The 14,913-nt window shown below is 51.1% G+C and overlaps 3 protein-coding genes across 3 annotated transcripts; all 3 read left to right on the forward strand.

Annotated features, from left to right (window-relative positions):
* Positions 1-292: 292 nt before the first annotated feature.
* On the forward strand, positions 293-741 carry MIND_01337600 (C2H2-type domain-containing protein; the record flags this gene model as incomplete). The annotated part of the gene is made up of 2 exons (XM_037369821.1): positions 293-632; positions 683-741. 2 exons carry the CDS (start codon positions 293-295, stop codon positions 739-741), a joined length of 399 nt encoding a protein of 132 aa, XP_037213817.1.
* Positions 742-907: 166 nt separating this feature from the next.
* Positions 908-1,968, forward strand: MIND_01337700 (C2H2-type domain-containing protein; the record flags this gene model as incomplete). Its single annotated transcript, XM_037369822.1, has 5 exons — positions 908-1,189; positions 1,239-1,368; positions 1,493-1,712; positions 1,759-1,897; positions 1,945-1,968. 5 exons carry the CDS (start codon positions 908-910, stop codon positions 1,966-1,968), a joined length of 795 nt encoding a protein of 264 aa, XP_037213818.1.
* Positions 1,969-3,809: 1,841 nt separating this feature from the next.
* Positions 3,810-4,166, forward strand: MIND_01337800 (C2H2-type domain-containing protein; the record flags this gene model as incomplete). Its single annotated transcript, XM_037369823.1, has 1 exon — positions 3,810-4,166. One exon carries the CDS (start codon positions 3,810-3,812, stop codon positions 4,164-4,166), a length of 357 nt encoding a protein of 118 aa, XP_037213819.1.
* Between the last annotated feature and the right edge of the window lie 10,747 nt (positions 4,167-14,913).

Raw genomic sequence — 14,913 nt, forward strand, 5'->3', positions numbered from 1 at the left:
TCTTTGCCTTCGCCGCTTTCTGCTGTTTTTCTTGAAGATTTTTGGCTTCAATTTCGACTGTCGTCCGTCGCTTTTGTTTTGCTTTCGTCAAGATCTCGCCAGGGCGGCGGTCGGTTCCAGGGCGACGCGGGCGGGGGGCATCGGGCTCCATGGTGGGGAGAGGAGAAGAGGGACTTGTCTCAAGTTGCTCTTCGCGCACGTGCAGCCGGCAGCGCAGCACTGCCCGGTCGATCGTTTTACCTCCTAGGCGGCTAAACGGCCTATCCACTCCCTTCCCTTCTTCAAGTCCGAAATGCTGCCTCATCGTGGCAATTGCAAAACGATTGCGGACCTGCCTTGCCAGTTTCCAGGCTGCGGCAGGGTGTTCAAGACGGCCTCGGGTATCACTCGCCACGTTCGTGCTTATCACGACAATCCAACCAACGCCGGCCCCTCCGGCCAGCTAGCCACCGATGGTCCAGCACACTGGCAAGGCGTTGAGCGTGATAGTCCAATGCCGGACTGGGAGCCCCTTGCCCACGCTTCGAGCCCCTTGCAATTGGAAGACCTGCGGCCCGATATAGCGCCTGAAGCTAGCGCGCCAGCGGCGAACTCTACAGGCTGGCGCCGCATCCACCACCCGTTCCTCACTGGTATGTTGTGCGCGTTGTTGGAGTGTATAGTGCTGATGTTTGCTGGTTAGCTCGTCCATGTGATGAAGAGGGAGTGGACCTCCCTGAAGGAGCAAAACCACAAGTGTGATGTGAATTGTCGCCAGATGAATGGGATCCATACGATGATGAAGTCCAATTCCGTCTTGCAGACTTCGCTTTCCGGAAGGCTCAGATCTCAGGCTCCAATATCGATGAGCTGCTACAGATTTGGGCTTTAGACAAGCTGAAGACGGATGAGCTTGCGCCATTTGCGAATGCAGACCACCTCTACGAAACTATTGATGCCACAATGTTGGGTGACGCTCCCTGGAAGTGCTTTGTCACCGATCCTGTCTCCACCGCCACCAACGCTCCCAAATGGGCTCGGCGTTCCCTACGAAATATGGTATCGCGACCCCGAGGTTGTTATCAAGAATCTCCTCGACAATCCAGACTTCGACGGTCTTTTCGACTACAGGCCATATGTGGAGATCAATCCAGAGAACAAACGCCGCTGGTCAGACTTCATGTCCGGAAATTTTGCCTGGTCTCATTTAGTAAGTATTATCTGCCGTATCATATTCTGCTTCTAATAACTGTGAGCAGGATCAGATTTACAAGGCTGACAATTCTACCGAAGGGGCAATGCTCTGCCCGTTATTCTTTGGAGCAGACAAGACAACAGTGTCCGTTTCAACAGGCAATGCGGAGTACCACCCTGGGTATATGGGACTTGGTAACGAGCATAGCACCCTTCGTTGAGCGCACCGAAACGGGGTTGTACCATTTATTTTTTTGGCCATCCCCAAGAGTCAGTGTTTATTGCAAACTGTTTTTTGTTGACTGGCAGTTGATGTCAGGCGACCGAAAGTACGATAACGACCCTGCTTTTCGCACTTTCAGGCGCCAACTATATCATGCTTCATGGGCTGCCGTTCTCTCATCACTGAAGGCTGGAATGACAACCCCCGTTGTTCGCCGCTGTCCTGATGGGCACTTTCGCCGTGTCATTTATGACTTTGGTCCCTTTATTGCGGACTATCCTGAGCAAGTCCTTCCTGTACAGGGTTGGTGTACAAAGTATGTTCTCTTGCTTGTATCGATTCAGGACTCACCAGAACTTTAGATGCACCGCTCCTGCGCATAACCTTGATGGGCCAATGACAACTGCGCAAACATATGAGGGAACAGAAGACATTATTGAAGCATTTGACGGGGATACCAAGACTCTGTGGGAGAACTATGGCATCAACACGGACATTGTTGTACGTGACTTGATGTCATTCAAACTGTACATGCTTAGACCTTTTAGCCATTTACGACCGAGTTTCCTTGAGCCGATATTCATGAAATGTTATCGCCTGATCTTCTTCATCAATTGATCAAGGGCACATTCAAAGACCATCTGGTAGAATGGGTTAGTGAATACCTCTATCTGACCCATGAAAAGGCCAAAGCGGAGCAAATTCTTGATGAAATCGACCGCCGGTATGTCTTGCGAGTTGCTGCGTATATAATAATTAAGCCACCTTCAAGTAGTTGCGTTTTTTTCCGCATGGTCACGCGTTCCAGAAAAGGGAATTTCTGTTCTCGTGACACCGACAAGTCCCGCCTCACCCGCCCTTTTGTAGAAAAAATCTGACTTTTATGTATAAATAAGAATGTGTCATAAACTAAGGAAATACAGAAAATAGACTAATATTAGCAGCTGAGTCCAGCAACATGATTCAGGATGGTGGCACCGCCGCCTCCGTGGCGCGGAGACCCAGTTGAATTTCACCTTTCTCTCTCCTCCTCCCCCACCAACTTGGACGCCACTCCCCGTTCATCCTCGTCTATCACCGGACACTTCGGCATCGCCGTTCCCGCTCAGCGTCCGAGACAGTGCCCGGGGTGGGCCAAATCTTGTCCCGCCCACCCTGGGCTCATTTCTTCATCGATTCACGCCAAGCCGCGGCAATCTTCTTGTATTCCTCATCGCTGTCGACAGCGAGAATACCATGGCCAACGACCGCGTTCCTGCTCGCCGCCGCTTGCCAATTCAGCTCGAAGGGGCCACCCATTGTCTCCCGCCGTCCTGCCGTCATGGCCAATGCCCGCACCCCCGAGGCAGGACTTGGCCGGTGTTTGCCAATCCTAGCCCATTCGCCCCCCCGATTCGACGCAGCAGCTAGGGCGAGGGGGAATGGAGGTGGAAGAGTTGGGGGAGGGAGGAGAGTTGGTGGCACGGCACACTGTCACGGTGACAGCTCGCATACGAGTAAAATGTCTTTGGGAAGAAAATATTTGCGCCCAAACTCGTCACGAGAACGCGCCAGGCGCGAATTTCCATTTTGAGTTACACGTGACCATGCGGCAAAGTCAAGACCTCCTTCAAGTATTGCAGTAGTGCCTGCATTTGCTGGCTTACGGCGGTTCAAACATGGCCGTCGCTTCAAACAATGGACTGGTGATGACTCAAAAGCACTTATGAAAGTATGTAATTGTTTATTTTATATTTCCGTGATTCTTATCGGACTTAGGTGTACTTACCGGCCCTTAAAGACCTTGTCCCCCTAGAGATAGTCCAAACACTGAGCAGCTTTCTTGATTTCTACTACCTTGTCCGACGCCAAGATTTTGACAAGGACACACTCGACATCATCGAGGATACCATCACCCTCTTTCATCAGCATCGGGAGTTTTCCGCACTGTTGGTGTCCGACCTGAGGGGTTTAGCACTCTATCCGGCATTACTGCTCGGATATCAAACGATTTGGTGCACCCTATGGAGTGTGTTCCTCAGTCACCGAATCACAGCACATCACCGCTGTCAAGAAGCCATGGCATCGCTCAAGTCGATTTGAGGCGCTAGGGCAAATGCTATTGACAAACCAACGCCTCGACAAGCTGGCTGCTGCTCGAGTCGATTTTGAGGAGCGTGGCATGCTACCCCCCCAATTTTCTGCTCTTCCCGACAAAGTCAAAGCAGAGGATGATGCTGATGAAGAAGTGATTGATGGGCCCCGGGTTGATGGGAATGTTGTTCTTGCTTGCACTTGAGGTCCGTTAATGCTTACGATCTGATGATTACTTACATAATTGACTATAGAGTGCTCGAACCCATCAAATCCCGATGATCTTGGTGTCCATGTCAACATCCCACAATTCTCTGCCCTTCTCTGTGCCTACCTTGATATGGATAAAGATGTCGACTTGGACGATGAGATCGAACATCTCTCTGTATTTCATTCTGCAGTTGCCAGCTTCTACTCTCCCAGTGACCCTTCTGGAATTCGCGGCATGAAGCGAGAGCGCATCCAATGTACACCATCATGGCGCAAACATGGTCCACGTCGCGACTGTGCCTTTATTGTCGACGATGACGACGCTCCTGGATTTGCTGGCATGAGTGTTGTTCGGATCCGACTGCTGTTCTCTTTCACCCGCAATGGTGTCTATCATCCATGTGCAGTGGTGCAGTGGTTTAAAAAGGTGGGCCGGCGGCCTGACCCACAGACAGAGATGTGGATTGTCGAACCAGAGGTGAAGTGAAGTATGGCTCCCGTGTTCTAATGGTTGAGCACTTGGACACCATTCTCCAAGCAGCACATCTTATTCCTGTCTTCGGAGAGCGCAACATTCCCCATGTCGTATTTTAGCACTGGATCAGGCCAAAAATTGTCTTTTATAAATGAATTTCAATGTAAAATCCATGCAGAAGCGCTAACACAGAAAACAACTGGGCCAAAAGACCACCATAATTAGATATTAATTATATGCACTTCCACTATATATAGCTGGTACACACATCTACATGCATGTAACATTAAGACAAAATATTGCCAGACATGTATGACTTGCAAAAATTTGGCCGGGCTTCCACTCCCACGTATAGGCTTTAAACCTGGACTCCACTCTGCTATGGAGTCAGTAAACCAGTCCTGCAACTAGATTGCTACTAGTGTTGCTTAAACAAAGGCTATACTCACCAAGGCTAAGGAGAAGTACAAGCACTACTATGACTGGGGAGACACACTCTGTCTCTGGAGTTTAAGGTTGGCAAACATGTTTAGCTGGATGCTTCTGACATCACAACGACTCACCCCTTAGAAAAGTTCTCCCACCGCTAACTGGAACCATTTAAGGTACTTGCAGAAATCAGCAAGAGTGCCTACACGCAAAGCTCCACCCGGTCTTCCTCGTCATCAAACTTAAGCTTGCCTAAGATTACCCCTTTGATAGACACCTATGACCAGCCCCCTTTGGACCTTGAGGACAGAGTCTCAAAATGGGAAGTAGAGGAGATCTTGGATATTAGGGTGAGGTACAAACAGCTAAATTACTTTATTAGATGGAAAAGCTACAACACATCACATTATTATGCCAGCCCACTAACTTATTGGGTGCAGCCCCAGAACTTATCCTAACTTCCTCTTGGAGTTATTTCCTTATATATAAGCAGTATATTCTATAGAAATAATAAGTTTTTAGCCCTCTGCATTTATAATATAAATTCTGCTATATATCCCTGATATGTCTGCCCAGTCCAGAGCCTTTGTCGTTGCTTTCATACTATTTCCTATCGCCTTTGCTGTTATATTACTTATATTTAACACTACCTATATCATTACATCCTGCCCTCCAAGTCCGAGGTATACACTCCCTCTCGCACTTTACACTAGCTTATCAATACTAGGAGTTGTGTTGCTAGCCTTTTTGTGGTTAGCTTACGCTTTTGAGTATGTTGCCTGTATATTAAGGCTTATATAGTATAAACTTCCTCTCACACTTTACACTAGCTTGTCAATACTAGGAGTTATGTTGCTAATCTTTTTGTGATTAGCTTACACTTTTAAACATGTTGCCTGCATATCAAGGCTTATATAGTATCTTGAAACTGACTAGATCACACAGACATTTTAGTAACATCTTTATAAGAAAATTTAATATTAACAACAATGCTAACCGGGCATCACAACGTAAAAATGCCACCTGGTGACTCCTCGCAAACTGTCTATTGTCCACGCGTGCATAATTTACAATAACTGCAGAATTTTACTCTTATACTTAAGGCTTACTTGCAACATCAACTTCTCTGCCTTGATAATAATGTTCAGCTTATTAAGAAGAATTTGCTTAATGCAATTGTTGAGAAGGATTTGCTTTATACTTATGCAACTATGAAGGGTAACTACATAACATCTGATGTTTGGTGAGACCAGGACACATTAAATCCCCGAACCTGAAGATTTTTCATAATTCATGCACAGAATTCAATAGGGCGTTTCACACGTCCATTTTCGATGTGTTTTGGAGCTAGTTTTAATGAAATTTTTAGATCTGTTTTCGTGAAAAGACAGTCGAAAATGAGCCCAAAATAGGCTGCGTGTGAAACCCCTCCGGTCCGTTTTGGTCTGTTATGTTTTTGGCTGGTTTGCCGACCACATTGAGCTTTCCTCCTGCCCCCATGCCAACTCTTCGGAGTCTTGTTATTTATAAACATCTCTTCGGGTGGTTGGCCGAGCACCAGTTTGGCACACTTCTTTTTTGGAGGAGAACAGTATCGGAAGCTGTCTAAGCGTCAGGCTTGAGGGAATGGGTGCATTGTATGGTCACAGATGTCAGGGGAACCTCCCTTTCGGCCCCTCGGAGACGATCCCGATTCCGGTCCGACTCCGGTTCCGACTCCGGTGATCGCATCACCGCCTCCGTCAGGCGCATCGCCGCCCCCGCCTGGCGATCCCCCTGGGACCTGGCCTGCGACATGGCGCAGGCATACTGCACGGAGCAACGATCAACCTTGGCGCGTCAAGAGCGCAGTATATAGTTCCGCTACCTAGCAGGCGGACCCTTAGAGTTTCTTCTCTTTGGATCCTCCCCTGCTAGGTCAGCCTCACTTGTATTTGCTTACTTCTATTCACTCTTTGGATCCTCCCCTGCTAGGACCTTGATCTCAGGCCTCCGGGGTTGCCCTTACAGCAGAAGAAACTCTCTACGGGATCAACCGGACAAGATTGCTAGGTTCGGCGCTGACTCAGGCTCGGAATACGAGTCCGTTCCGCCCCTCGTCACCGCCCCCTACCACTTGTCCCCTCCTCCTCTGTCACTCCTGTCGTCCCCGCACCTGCCATGCCTTCCGGAGCTACTCCTGACGCTGACACTCGGCTGGATGCACTCGAGGCGAAAATCGACCGCCTAACTGAGGCCCTTACTCTTCTCACCACCCAGGCTTCCGCTGCCGCTGCCGCCGCTAATACTGCTGGCGGACCCCAAACAACACCACCCCCGGAGACGTCGATTCCGACTCCGACTCCGGTTCAGGGCGATTCGAAGCCCTCTTTGGCGACATCAACCTCGCCTCAAAATTGGTCTTGCGACCAAACCCTCCGTTCACCTTCAACGGCGATCGGAAACGCGGCCGCGCGTTCCTTTACGCGGTCCGCACCTACGCCCGCCTTGCCCCTGAGGCCTTTGTGGTCAACGGAGAGGCGAGTGAGGAAAAGGCCGTCCGCTATGCCATGTCGTTTATGGCAGAAGGACCCGCCCAGCAATGGGCGGAGCGCCACGGAAGCAAAGCCCCGTTTCCGTTTCCGTCCTGGGGCTCGTTCGTTCCGAGTTTCGACTCCGGTTCGTCGAGGAGAACGAGCAAGATCATGCTCTCTCCAAACTGGAGACTTCCGCCTATCACATGGGCACAAAGGATGTCTACCAGTACACCGACGACTTCGAGGACCTGATGGACCTCGCCGGATTCAAGACGCGTTGGTCAAGGTGACCAAGTTCCGCCCACGGACTTGACCCCCTGATCAACAACGGAATCACGTCCTCGAACGACCCCCCGGACCTCCGGGACTACCTTAGCTGGCGCACCCGGGCCTTCCGTCAATACGAGGCCCTGGTCCGGGCCAAGCTGATCAAGTCAGCCGCCCCCAAGACGCCTGGCGGTTTGATTCGGACTCCGTTTCCGGTCAACCGCATCCCGGCTCCGGCCCCTTTCCGCCCGGTGGCTCCGGTCGTGCCACCCGCGGCCCGCGCCCCCGCTCCGGCGCCTCCAGCTCCCGTCCCTATGGAGTTGGATCGCACTAGGGCCGGGGTGCCCCTCGTCGCGCCTGCTTCAGGTGCGGCGACCCAAACCATCTCGCCCGGGATTGCCCCCTCCCCGCCGATGTCCGCTCAATGGACATCCTCGACGAGGTGATCCAACAACTCGGTGACGAGATGTTAGCGGAGTTGATCGCCCGCTACTCGGACACAGCTGCGCTGCCGGAGACAGCTGCGGAGTCGATGGCCGGAGAGGATTTTGTCCCCGCGACGAGTGACTGGTGTGCCCTCGTTCGCGTCCATAAATCGTTTCGCTTGTTTGTATGACGAATCAATTCCTTTGCCCTACAACGAGCCTGAAACGAAAGACATACCCTCCCCTGCCCCCATTTCGACTCCGTCTCCGACTCCGCCCGCAACTCCGGTTGTCGTCCTTCGCCGCCTCACTGCCTGGGAAAAGAAATTGCCCAAGCAGTACACTGTCGCTGCCTCCCCCGGAGTAAACTCCCTCCACCTCCCGTTGGAGCTAGAGTCCACCACCAGTGCGTTGAAGCTCTCCCTTTCAGGGCTTGTTGACTGTGGTGCCACCTCCGACTTCATCGACACGAACTACGTCGCTCGGAATGGCATTCCGGTCCGCACCCTGGCGCAGCCGATTCCGGTCTTCAACGTCGATGGCACTCCGAATGATGCTGGCTCCATCAACCAGATCGCGGACTTGGTCCTACGCTACAAAGGCCATTCCGAGCGCGTTCAACTCGCCGTCACCCATCTCGGTAAACAAGACCTCATCCTGGGGTACTCTTGGCTGCGGAAGCATAACCCAGAGATCGATTGGGAAACCAAGGAGGTCAAGATGACGCGGTGCCCCCGCGGCTGCTCCACTTGCCGCGAGGAAGAACGCGTTGAACGGACTGAGCTACGGCGACTCCGGCTGCTCCAGAAGCGACTCCGCTCCGGCCCGTTCCCCTCGGTCTGCGCCATGGACCTTTCTGGGTCTGATGACGGAGACGATTCCGTCTCGGCGACGACCCGGCCTGCCTGATCTGACGCCGGACTCTGGACGACGACGATGACGATGGTCAGCTTGAAGATGGTGACCGCATCTTCTACACCTCGTTCCGTCCCTCGGAGGAGATACGCGCTGGCAGTACTGTCTCACAGCGCCTGGCTGAAGCCTTCGCCAGGAACTCCGCTCCCCCGCCCTCCGAGATCCCGGACTGGGCTAAAGAGTTCCAGGACGTCTTCAACAAGGAGTCTTTCGACACGCTCCCGGAACGGAGAACCTGGGACCACGCCATCGAACTCGTCCCCGACGCTAAGCCGGCCAACTGCAAGGTGTACCCCATCTCGCCCCTTGAGCAACGCGAGCTCGACGCGTTCATCGAGGAAGGGCTGTCGACGGGCCGGATTCGCCCCTCCAAGTCTCCGATGGCGTCTCCGGTCTTCTTCGTCAAGAAGAAGGACGGGGGACTCCGCTTTGTCCAGGACTATCGGGCCCTCAACGCGATGACCGTCAAAAACCGGTACCCCCTTCCGCTGATCAACGACCTCATCAACCGGCTCAAAGGCGCTCGTTACTTCACCAAACTCGACGTTCGTTGGGGCTTCAACAACGTCCGGATCAAAGAAGGTGATGAGTGGAAGGCAGCTTTCCGGACTAACCGAGGCCTGTTCGAGCCCTTGGTGATGTACCCGGCCTGACAAACTCTCCCGCGACGTTCCAAACGATGATGAATGACATTTTCCAGGACCTCATCCTTTCCGGAGACGTCATGATCTACCTGGACGACATCCTGATCGCCCATTCCGACCTCCGGAAACACCGACAGATCGTCCAGGAGGCTGCGGCGCCGACTCCGGAGCATAAGTTGTACCTCCGAGCGGAGAAGTGCGACTTGAAAAATCGTCAATCGAATACCTCGGAGTCATCATCTCCCACAACCACGTCGAAATGGACCCCGTCAAGGTCGCAGGCGTCTCCGCCTGGCCGACTCCGGAAAACAAGAAGGATGTTCAGCAGTTCCTTGGGTTCGCTAATTTCTACCGCAGGTTCATTCGCGACTTCTCGGCCCTCGCGCGTCCTCTCTTTGCGCTCACCAAGAAGGACCAGCAATGGACTTGGGGCGACGCGGAGGCCTCCGCGTTCCAAGCCGATCAAGGACGCGGTCACCTCGGAACCGGTCCTGGCGATTCCGGACGACGCGGCCTTTCCGACTCGAGGCGGACAGCTCTGATTATGCGACGGGGGCGGTTCTTTCACAATCCGCCCCGGACGGGAAGTGGCACCCTGTAGCATTCTATTCCAAAAGCTTAAATGATGTCCAGCGCAACTACGAAATCCACGACAAGGAGATGCTCGCGATCATCCGCGCACTCGAGGAGTATAGACACTTCCTCGAGGGTGCCGCGCATCCTGTCGAGATTTGGACTGACCATAAGAATTTGGAGTACTTCAGGAAGACGCAGCACCTCAACCGGAGACAGGCCCGCTGGTCCCTCTACCTCTCCCGGTTCGACTTCACGCTGCACCACAAGCCCGGTCGCGACATGGGCCGACCTGACGCCCTCTCTCGGAGACCCGACCACGGAATCGATTCCGACAACTCCGACGTCGTCCTTCTGCGGCCCGAACTCTTCCACGTCCGCGCACTCGAGGGTGTTTCCGTTTCCGGTCCCAGCTGGAACACCTGGTGCAATGCGCAACATCTTGGTTATAACCCAAAAGTGCAATGCACAACATATGGGATCTAACCCAGTCTCCTTCAACGCAAGAATTACTTTATTTCACTTTTATCTTTTTTAACTGTTTTGGTGTCTTATATCATATATATAGTGATGGGATCAATGTTCCTTGTATAATCTATTGTGTGTGGAACCATTTTTGCAAGAGATCACTGATTTTGATGACTGTGTGATCTTGCATCACTCCCACTTAATTTAATATTGATAGTCTCTTTCCGCTCTATTAAGTCCATAATATTACATATCGAATCATCGGCCTGAAGAAAAGGTGATTTACCTTCTCATATATGATCTTATATTAGTCATATCATCTTCCCTTAATATAATATATCAAGATATAAGAATAGCCCACATGTTGTGCATTGCACTTTTGGGCTATAACCCAGATGCTGCACATTGCACTAGCTGCGAGAGGTGCCGGTCCCGGTTCTGAACTTCTTCGCGACATTCGCGATGCCCTCTCCGGTGAGCCTGACCTGGAGGAGCCCGTCGCACTAGCGGCCCGGCAACTCCTAAAGGTCCAAGGTCAAGCTCGAGGCCCCCGCTCCTCACGCTCCGACGAGTGGGCCGTCTCCGGTGGTCTTCTCCACTTCCGTGGGAAGATTGTCGTGCCCAAGGACAAGGACCTCCGGAGGCGCATCATCGAGCTCTGCCATGACACTCGAGTCGCCGGACATGCCGGTCGCTTCAAGACCTTGGAGTTGGTCTCCCGGAACTACTGGTGGCCTCAGATGTCTCGCCATATCGGCCGGTACGTCGCGACCTGCGACTTGTGCTGTCGCACCAAGGCGCTCCGGAGACTGCCCCACGGAGAGCTACACCCGACGGAAACACCCCCGGAGCGCTGGCATACCGTCTCCGTCGACTTCATTGTCGAGCTCCCCGAGGCCCATGGGTACGACGCGATCATGGTCGTCGTGGACACCCTTGGGAAGCGAGCCCACTTCTCCGAGTGCCATACCACGGTCGATGCAGTAGGAGCAGCCCGCCTCTACTACCGGAATGTCTGGCGCCATCACGGGACTCCGGAGAAGTACGTCTCCGACCGTGGCTCACAGTTCATCGCGGACTTCACCCGAGAACTCTGGCGTCTAATCGGCATCAAGCCAGCCACGTCCACCGCGTATCATCCGCAAACGGACGGTCAGACAGAGCGCGTCAACCAGGAGTTGGAGCAGTACTTGCGGATCTTCACCAACTATCAGCAGGACGACTGGGATGAGCCGATTCCGGCCGCGGAGTTCGCCTACAACAACCATGTTCACTCCTCCACGCAGCAGGTCCCCTTCATGACGGACACGGGACGGCTTCCGCGCATGGGCTTTGAACCCGGAGCCCGTTCCGCTATGGAGTCTGTGAACGAGTTCCGCGACCGAATTGCCACTGGGGTTGCCGAAGCCAAGGCCGCGCTCACTAAGGCCAAGGAAGAGTATAAGCGCTACTACGACCGGAGACGCACTCCGTCTCCGGAGTTCAAGGTTGGCGACCGTGTTTGGCTGGATGCCTCTGACATCAGGACGACTCGCCCCTCGGAGAAGTTCTCCCACCGCCGCCTCGGTCCGTTCAAGATAGTCGCAGAGATCAGCAAAGGTGCCTACAAGCTCGACCTCCCTCCGCGCTACTCGAAGCTCCACCCGGTCTTCCCCGTCGTCAAGCTTGAGCTCGCCCAAGACGACCCCTTCGACGGACGACCCGGCTACGACCAGCCCCCTCCGGACCTCGAGGACGGAGTCCCGGAGTGGGAAGTAGAGGAGATCTTGGACGCAAGGGTGAGGTATAAACGGCTGAATTACTTCGTCAGATGGAAAGGCTACAACGCGTCGCACGACCAGTGGGTCCGCTTCGACCGCGTCTTCGCCCCGGAGAAAATCGCGGAGTTCTACCGTAAGTACCCTGGCAAACCACGGCACATCGCCTCCGCAACCTTCGACTCGATTCCGTTCCGGTCTATGCGTCGGGACGCCGCATTCAAAGGGGGGGGGTGATGTCAGGGGAACCTCCCTTTCGGCCCCTCGGAGACGATCCCGATTCCGGTCCGACTCCGGTTCCGACTCCGGTGATCGCATCACCGCCTCCGTCAGGCGCATCGCCGCCCCCGCCTGGCGATCCCCCTGGGACCTGGCCTGCGACATGGCGCAGGCATACTGCACGGAGCAACGATCAACCTTGGCGCGTCAAGAGCGCAGTATATAGTTCCGCTACCTAGCAGGCGGACCCTTAGAGTTTCTTCTCTTTGGATCCTCCCCTGCTAGGTCAGCCTCACTTGTATTTGCTTACTTCTATTCACTCTTTGGATCCTCCCCTGCTAGGACCTTGATCTCAGGCCTCCGGGGTTGCCCTTACAACAGACAGGGCAGAGAGCAGCACCTGACTTGGGTAAAAACAGCCCCGAAAATGGGGATGAAAATCAAGGAGTGATTTGCAAAAACAGCTATGGAGCTGTTTTTGCATGGTTTCAAAATTTCGCAAATCTTATTTTTGGACACGAAATTAGGAAGAAAATCTACTCAAAAACACGTTGAAAACGGACGTGTGAAACACCCTAAAAAAATCACTCCTTACTATTACTAGTATAGTAAAATTTTAGGCAGATTCCATGTCCATGCGTTACTGGCAGACCACCCTAATAGAGTAAAGTGCATGGAATTCCTTTAGGCACAACACTTTTTGCGTCTTGGGTATATGCTACATAAGGATCCTGATGCTTTCAGTTTAGTACATCTTAAGGCTGGCAGATTTGAAACTATATGCAATAGCTAAGAGTATTATATTAGAAACTTCTAAAGCTTTTATCCTATGATAAGCTTAAGTTTTTAAAATACTAGATAACTCAGTTATCCAAAGCAAACCACAGTGCATGCATTACCAGATAGCAAGAGAAAGCAATATTCTAACTTTTGCAAGGATTGCAGAGCAAGCAATTTAAGGTGCAAGTCTTATTTACAACTGTAGAAAGCATAGTTTACATGGATTCTTAACATAAGTTGCTCTCTAGACTTATTATACAGGCTCTTATAGATAGCAAGGAATTAACTGTAAAACCTATAGATGTGATGTCCTTTATGTAGCTCTTGCAGTCTTTAGAGGCTGCTAAGTTAGAGTATGGTGTAAAATATAGCCTATATGTATTTTTCAAGTAAGTTACTGCCCAGACTTATTATATCTGCTTGTGTTGTTTGAATTCCTGTGATCAAGGGTGCTATTATATATTTTTAATTTTTGCTTGTACATTTGAGATTATATAGATAAAATACTAAACTTCAATATTTGATGCACTATCAGATCAGGACAGTGGGCACGAGGTTGGACAGGGTTGACATCATAGCTAGGAAAAGGTTTAATAAGTGGTGGAAAGGACTACTAACTGCTAGTGGACTTGGCCCTAGTGCTGCCAAATGCATAATAATAATATAATAATACTGTATGGTCCTTATCAGTATAATATATCTATAATATAATATAATGATAATAATGTGAGTATTATATCATAAATTTTATGATAATATTTCATAATAAATATTATCCTGCTTCAACAAGTTTTTAACATTTTCAACCCGGTTTTGCAGCATATAATTCAGTAGCAATATTGTGTGATGCTCTATACCTCTCTTAGATTGTGTTTAAGAAGGACCTTCCAGTCACATATCTATAGTGATTTGCCTTATTTGGAAATTGTGACCACATTGCAATATTCAAGTTGATAGTATGTAGAGATAGTGTTTTTTGTTCTAACTAAACATTCTCTCACCCTGATGGTTAATAGTCCTAGTCAGATCAGATATTATCAATCACAGGGATCAACTAGCCTTAGGAACATAAGCAATGAGACCATTGAAGGTAGACAAATATGACTAGAACAAGAATAGAAGGTAGTACTTGTTATTGGATAAGCAGGTTTTGTACAAAGCTTATAAGTTTGGGGCTGATATCTAGATGACTGAAATGATATATTATACTGGAGCCATAATAATAAGATAATGATATTGTAATATAATATAATATAGAGTAAGTCTGCAAGGCAAGGCCTCTACTCCACAGGCACAACAACCCATAGGTAAACCCTTACCCAGGGATAAGGTATGGTGGCTGTGCAAGGTATGGTGGCTGTGCAGGTAGGGGGTATGGGCAGAGCCCATAATAGGGTTTACCCTGCAGTTGCCTAGGAATAAGCTGCTGTTGCATGTGCTGGAACATCTGGAAGGAAAACCTGTCAAACATCCTCCTAAGTATTGGTGACCTCTCCTCTCCACTGCATCCAGTTCTTGGACTGAGATGGACTTCTATCATCCACAGCGATTTTTTTTTACCCATTGTACTCTGGGCCTCCACCATGGGCCACCTGTAGCTGTAAGTTTTAGGCTAAAGGCCTATGTACAGCTAAACAGGTGCTTGATGGGCTTGGATCCTTTTAAGGGTCCTGCTGATGGTCTGGTTTACGCTATGGCTTGGGGCAAGATTTCCTTGGTCCTCGGAAGGAGCAAGCACGCGTGTACATTCGCCAAAATAACAACTT

The sequence above is a fragment of the Mycena indigotica genome (assembly GCF_014461135.1).
Source record: "Mycena indigotica strain 171206Taipei chromosome Unknown Mind.scaff0015, whole genome shotgun sequence".
Classification (NCBI taxonomy): Eukaryota; Fungi; Basidiomycota; class Agaricomycetes; order Agaricales; family Mycenaceae; genus Mycena; species Mycena indigotica.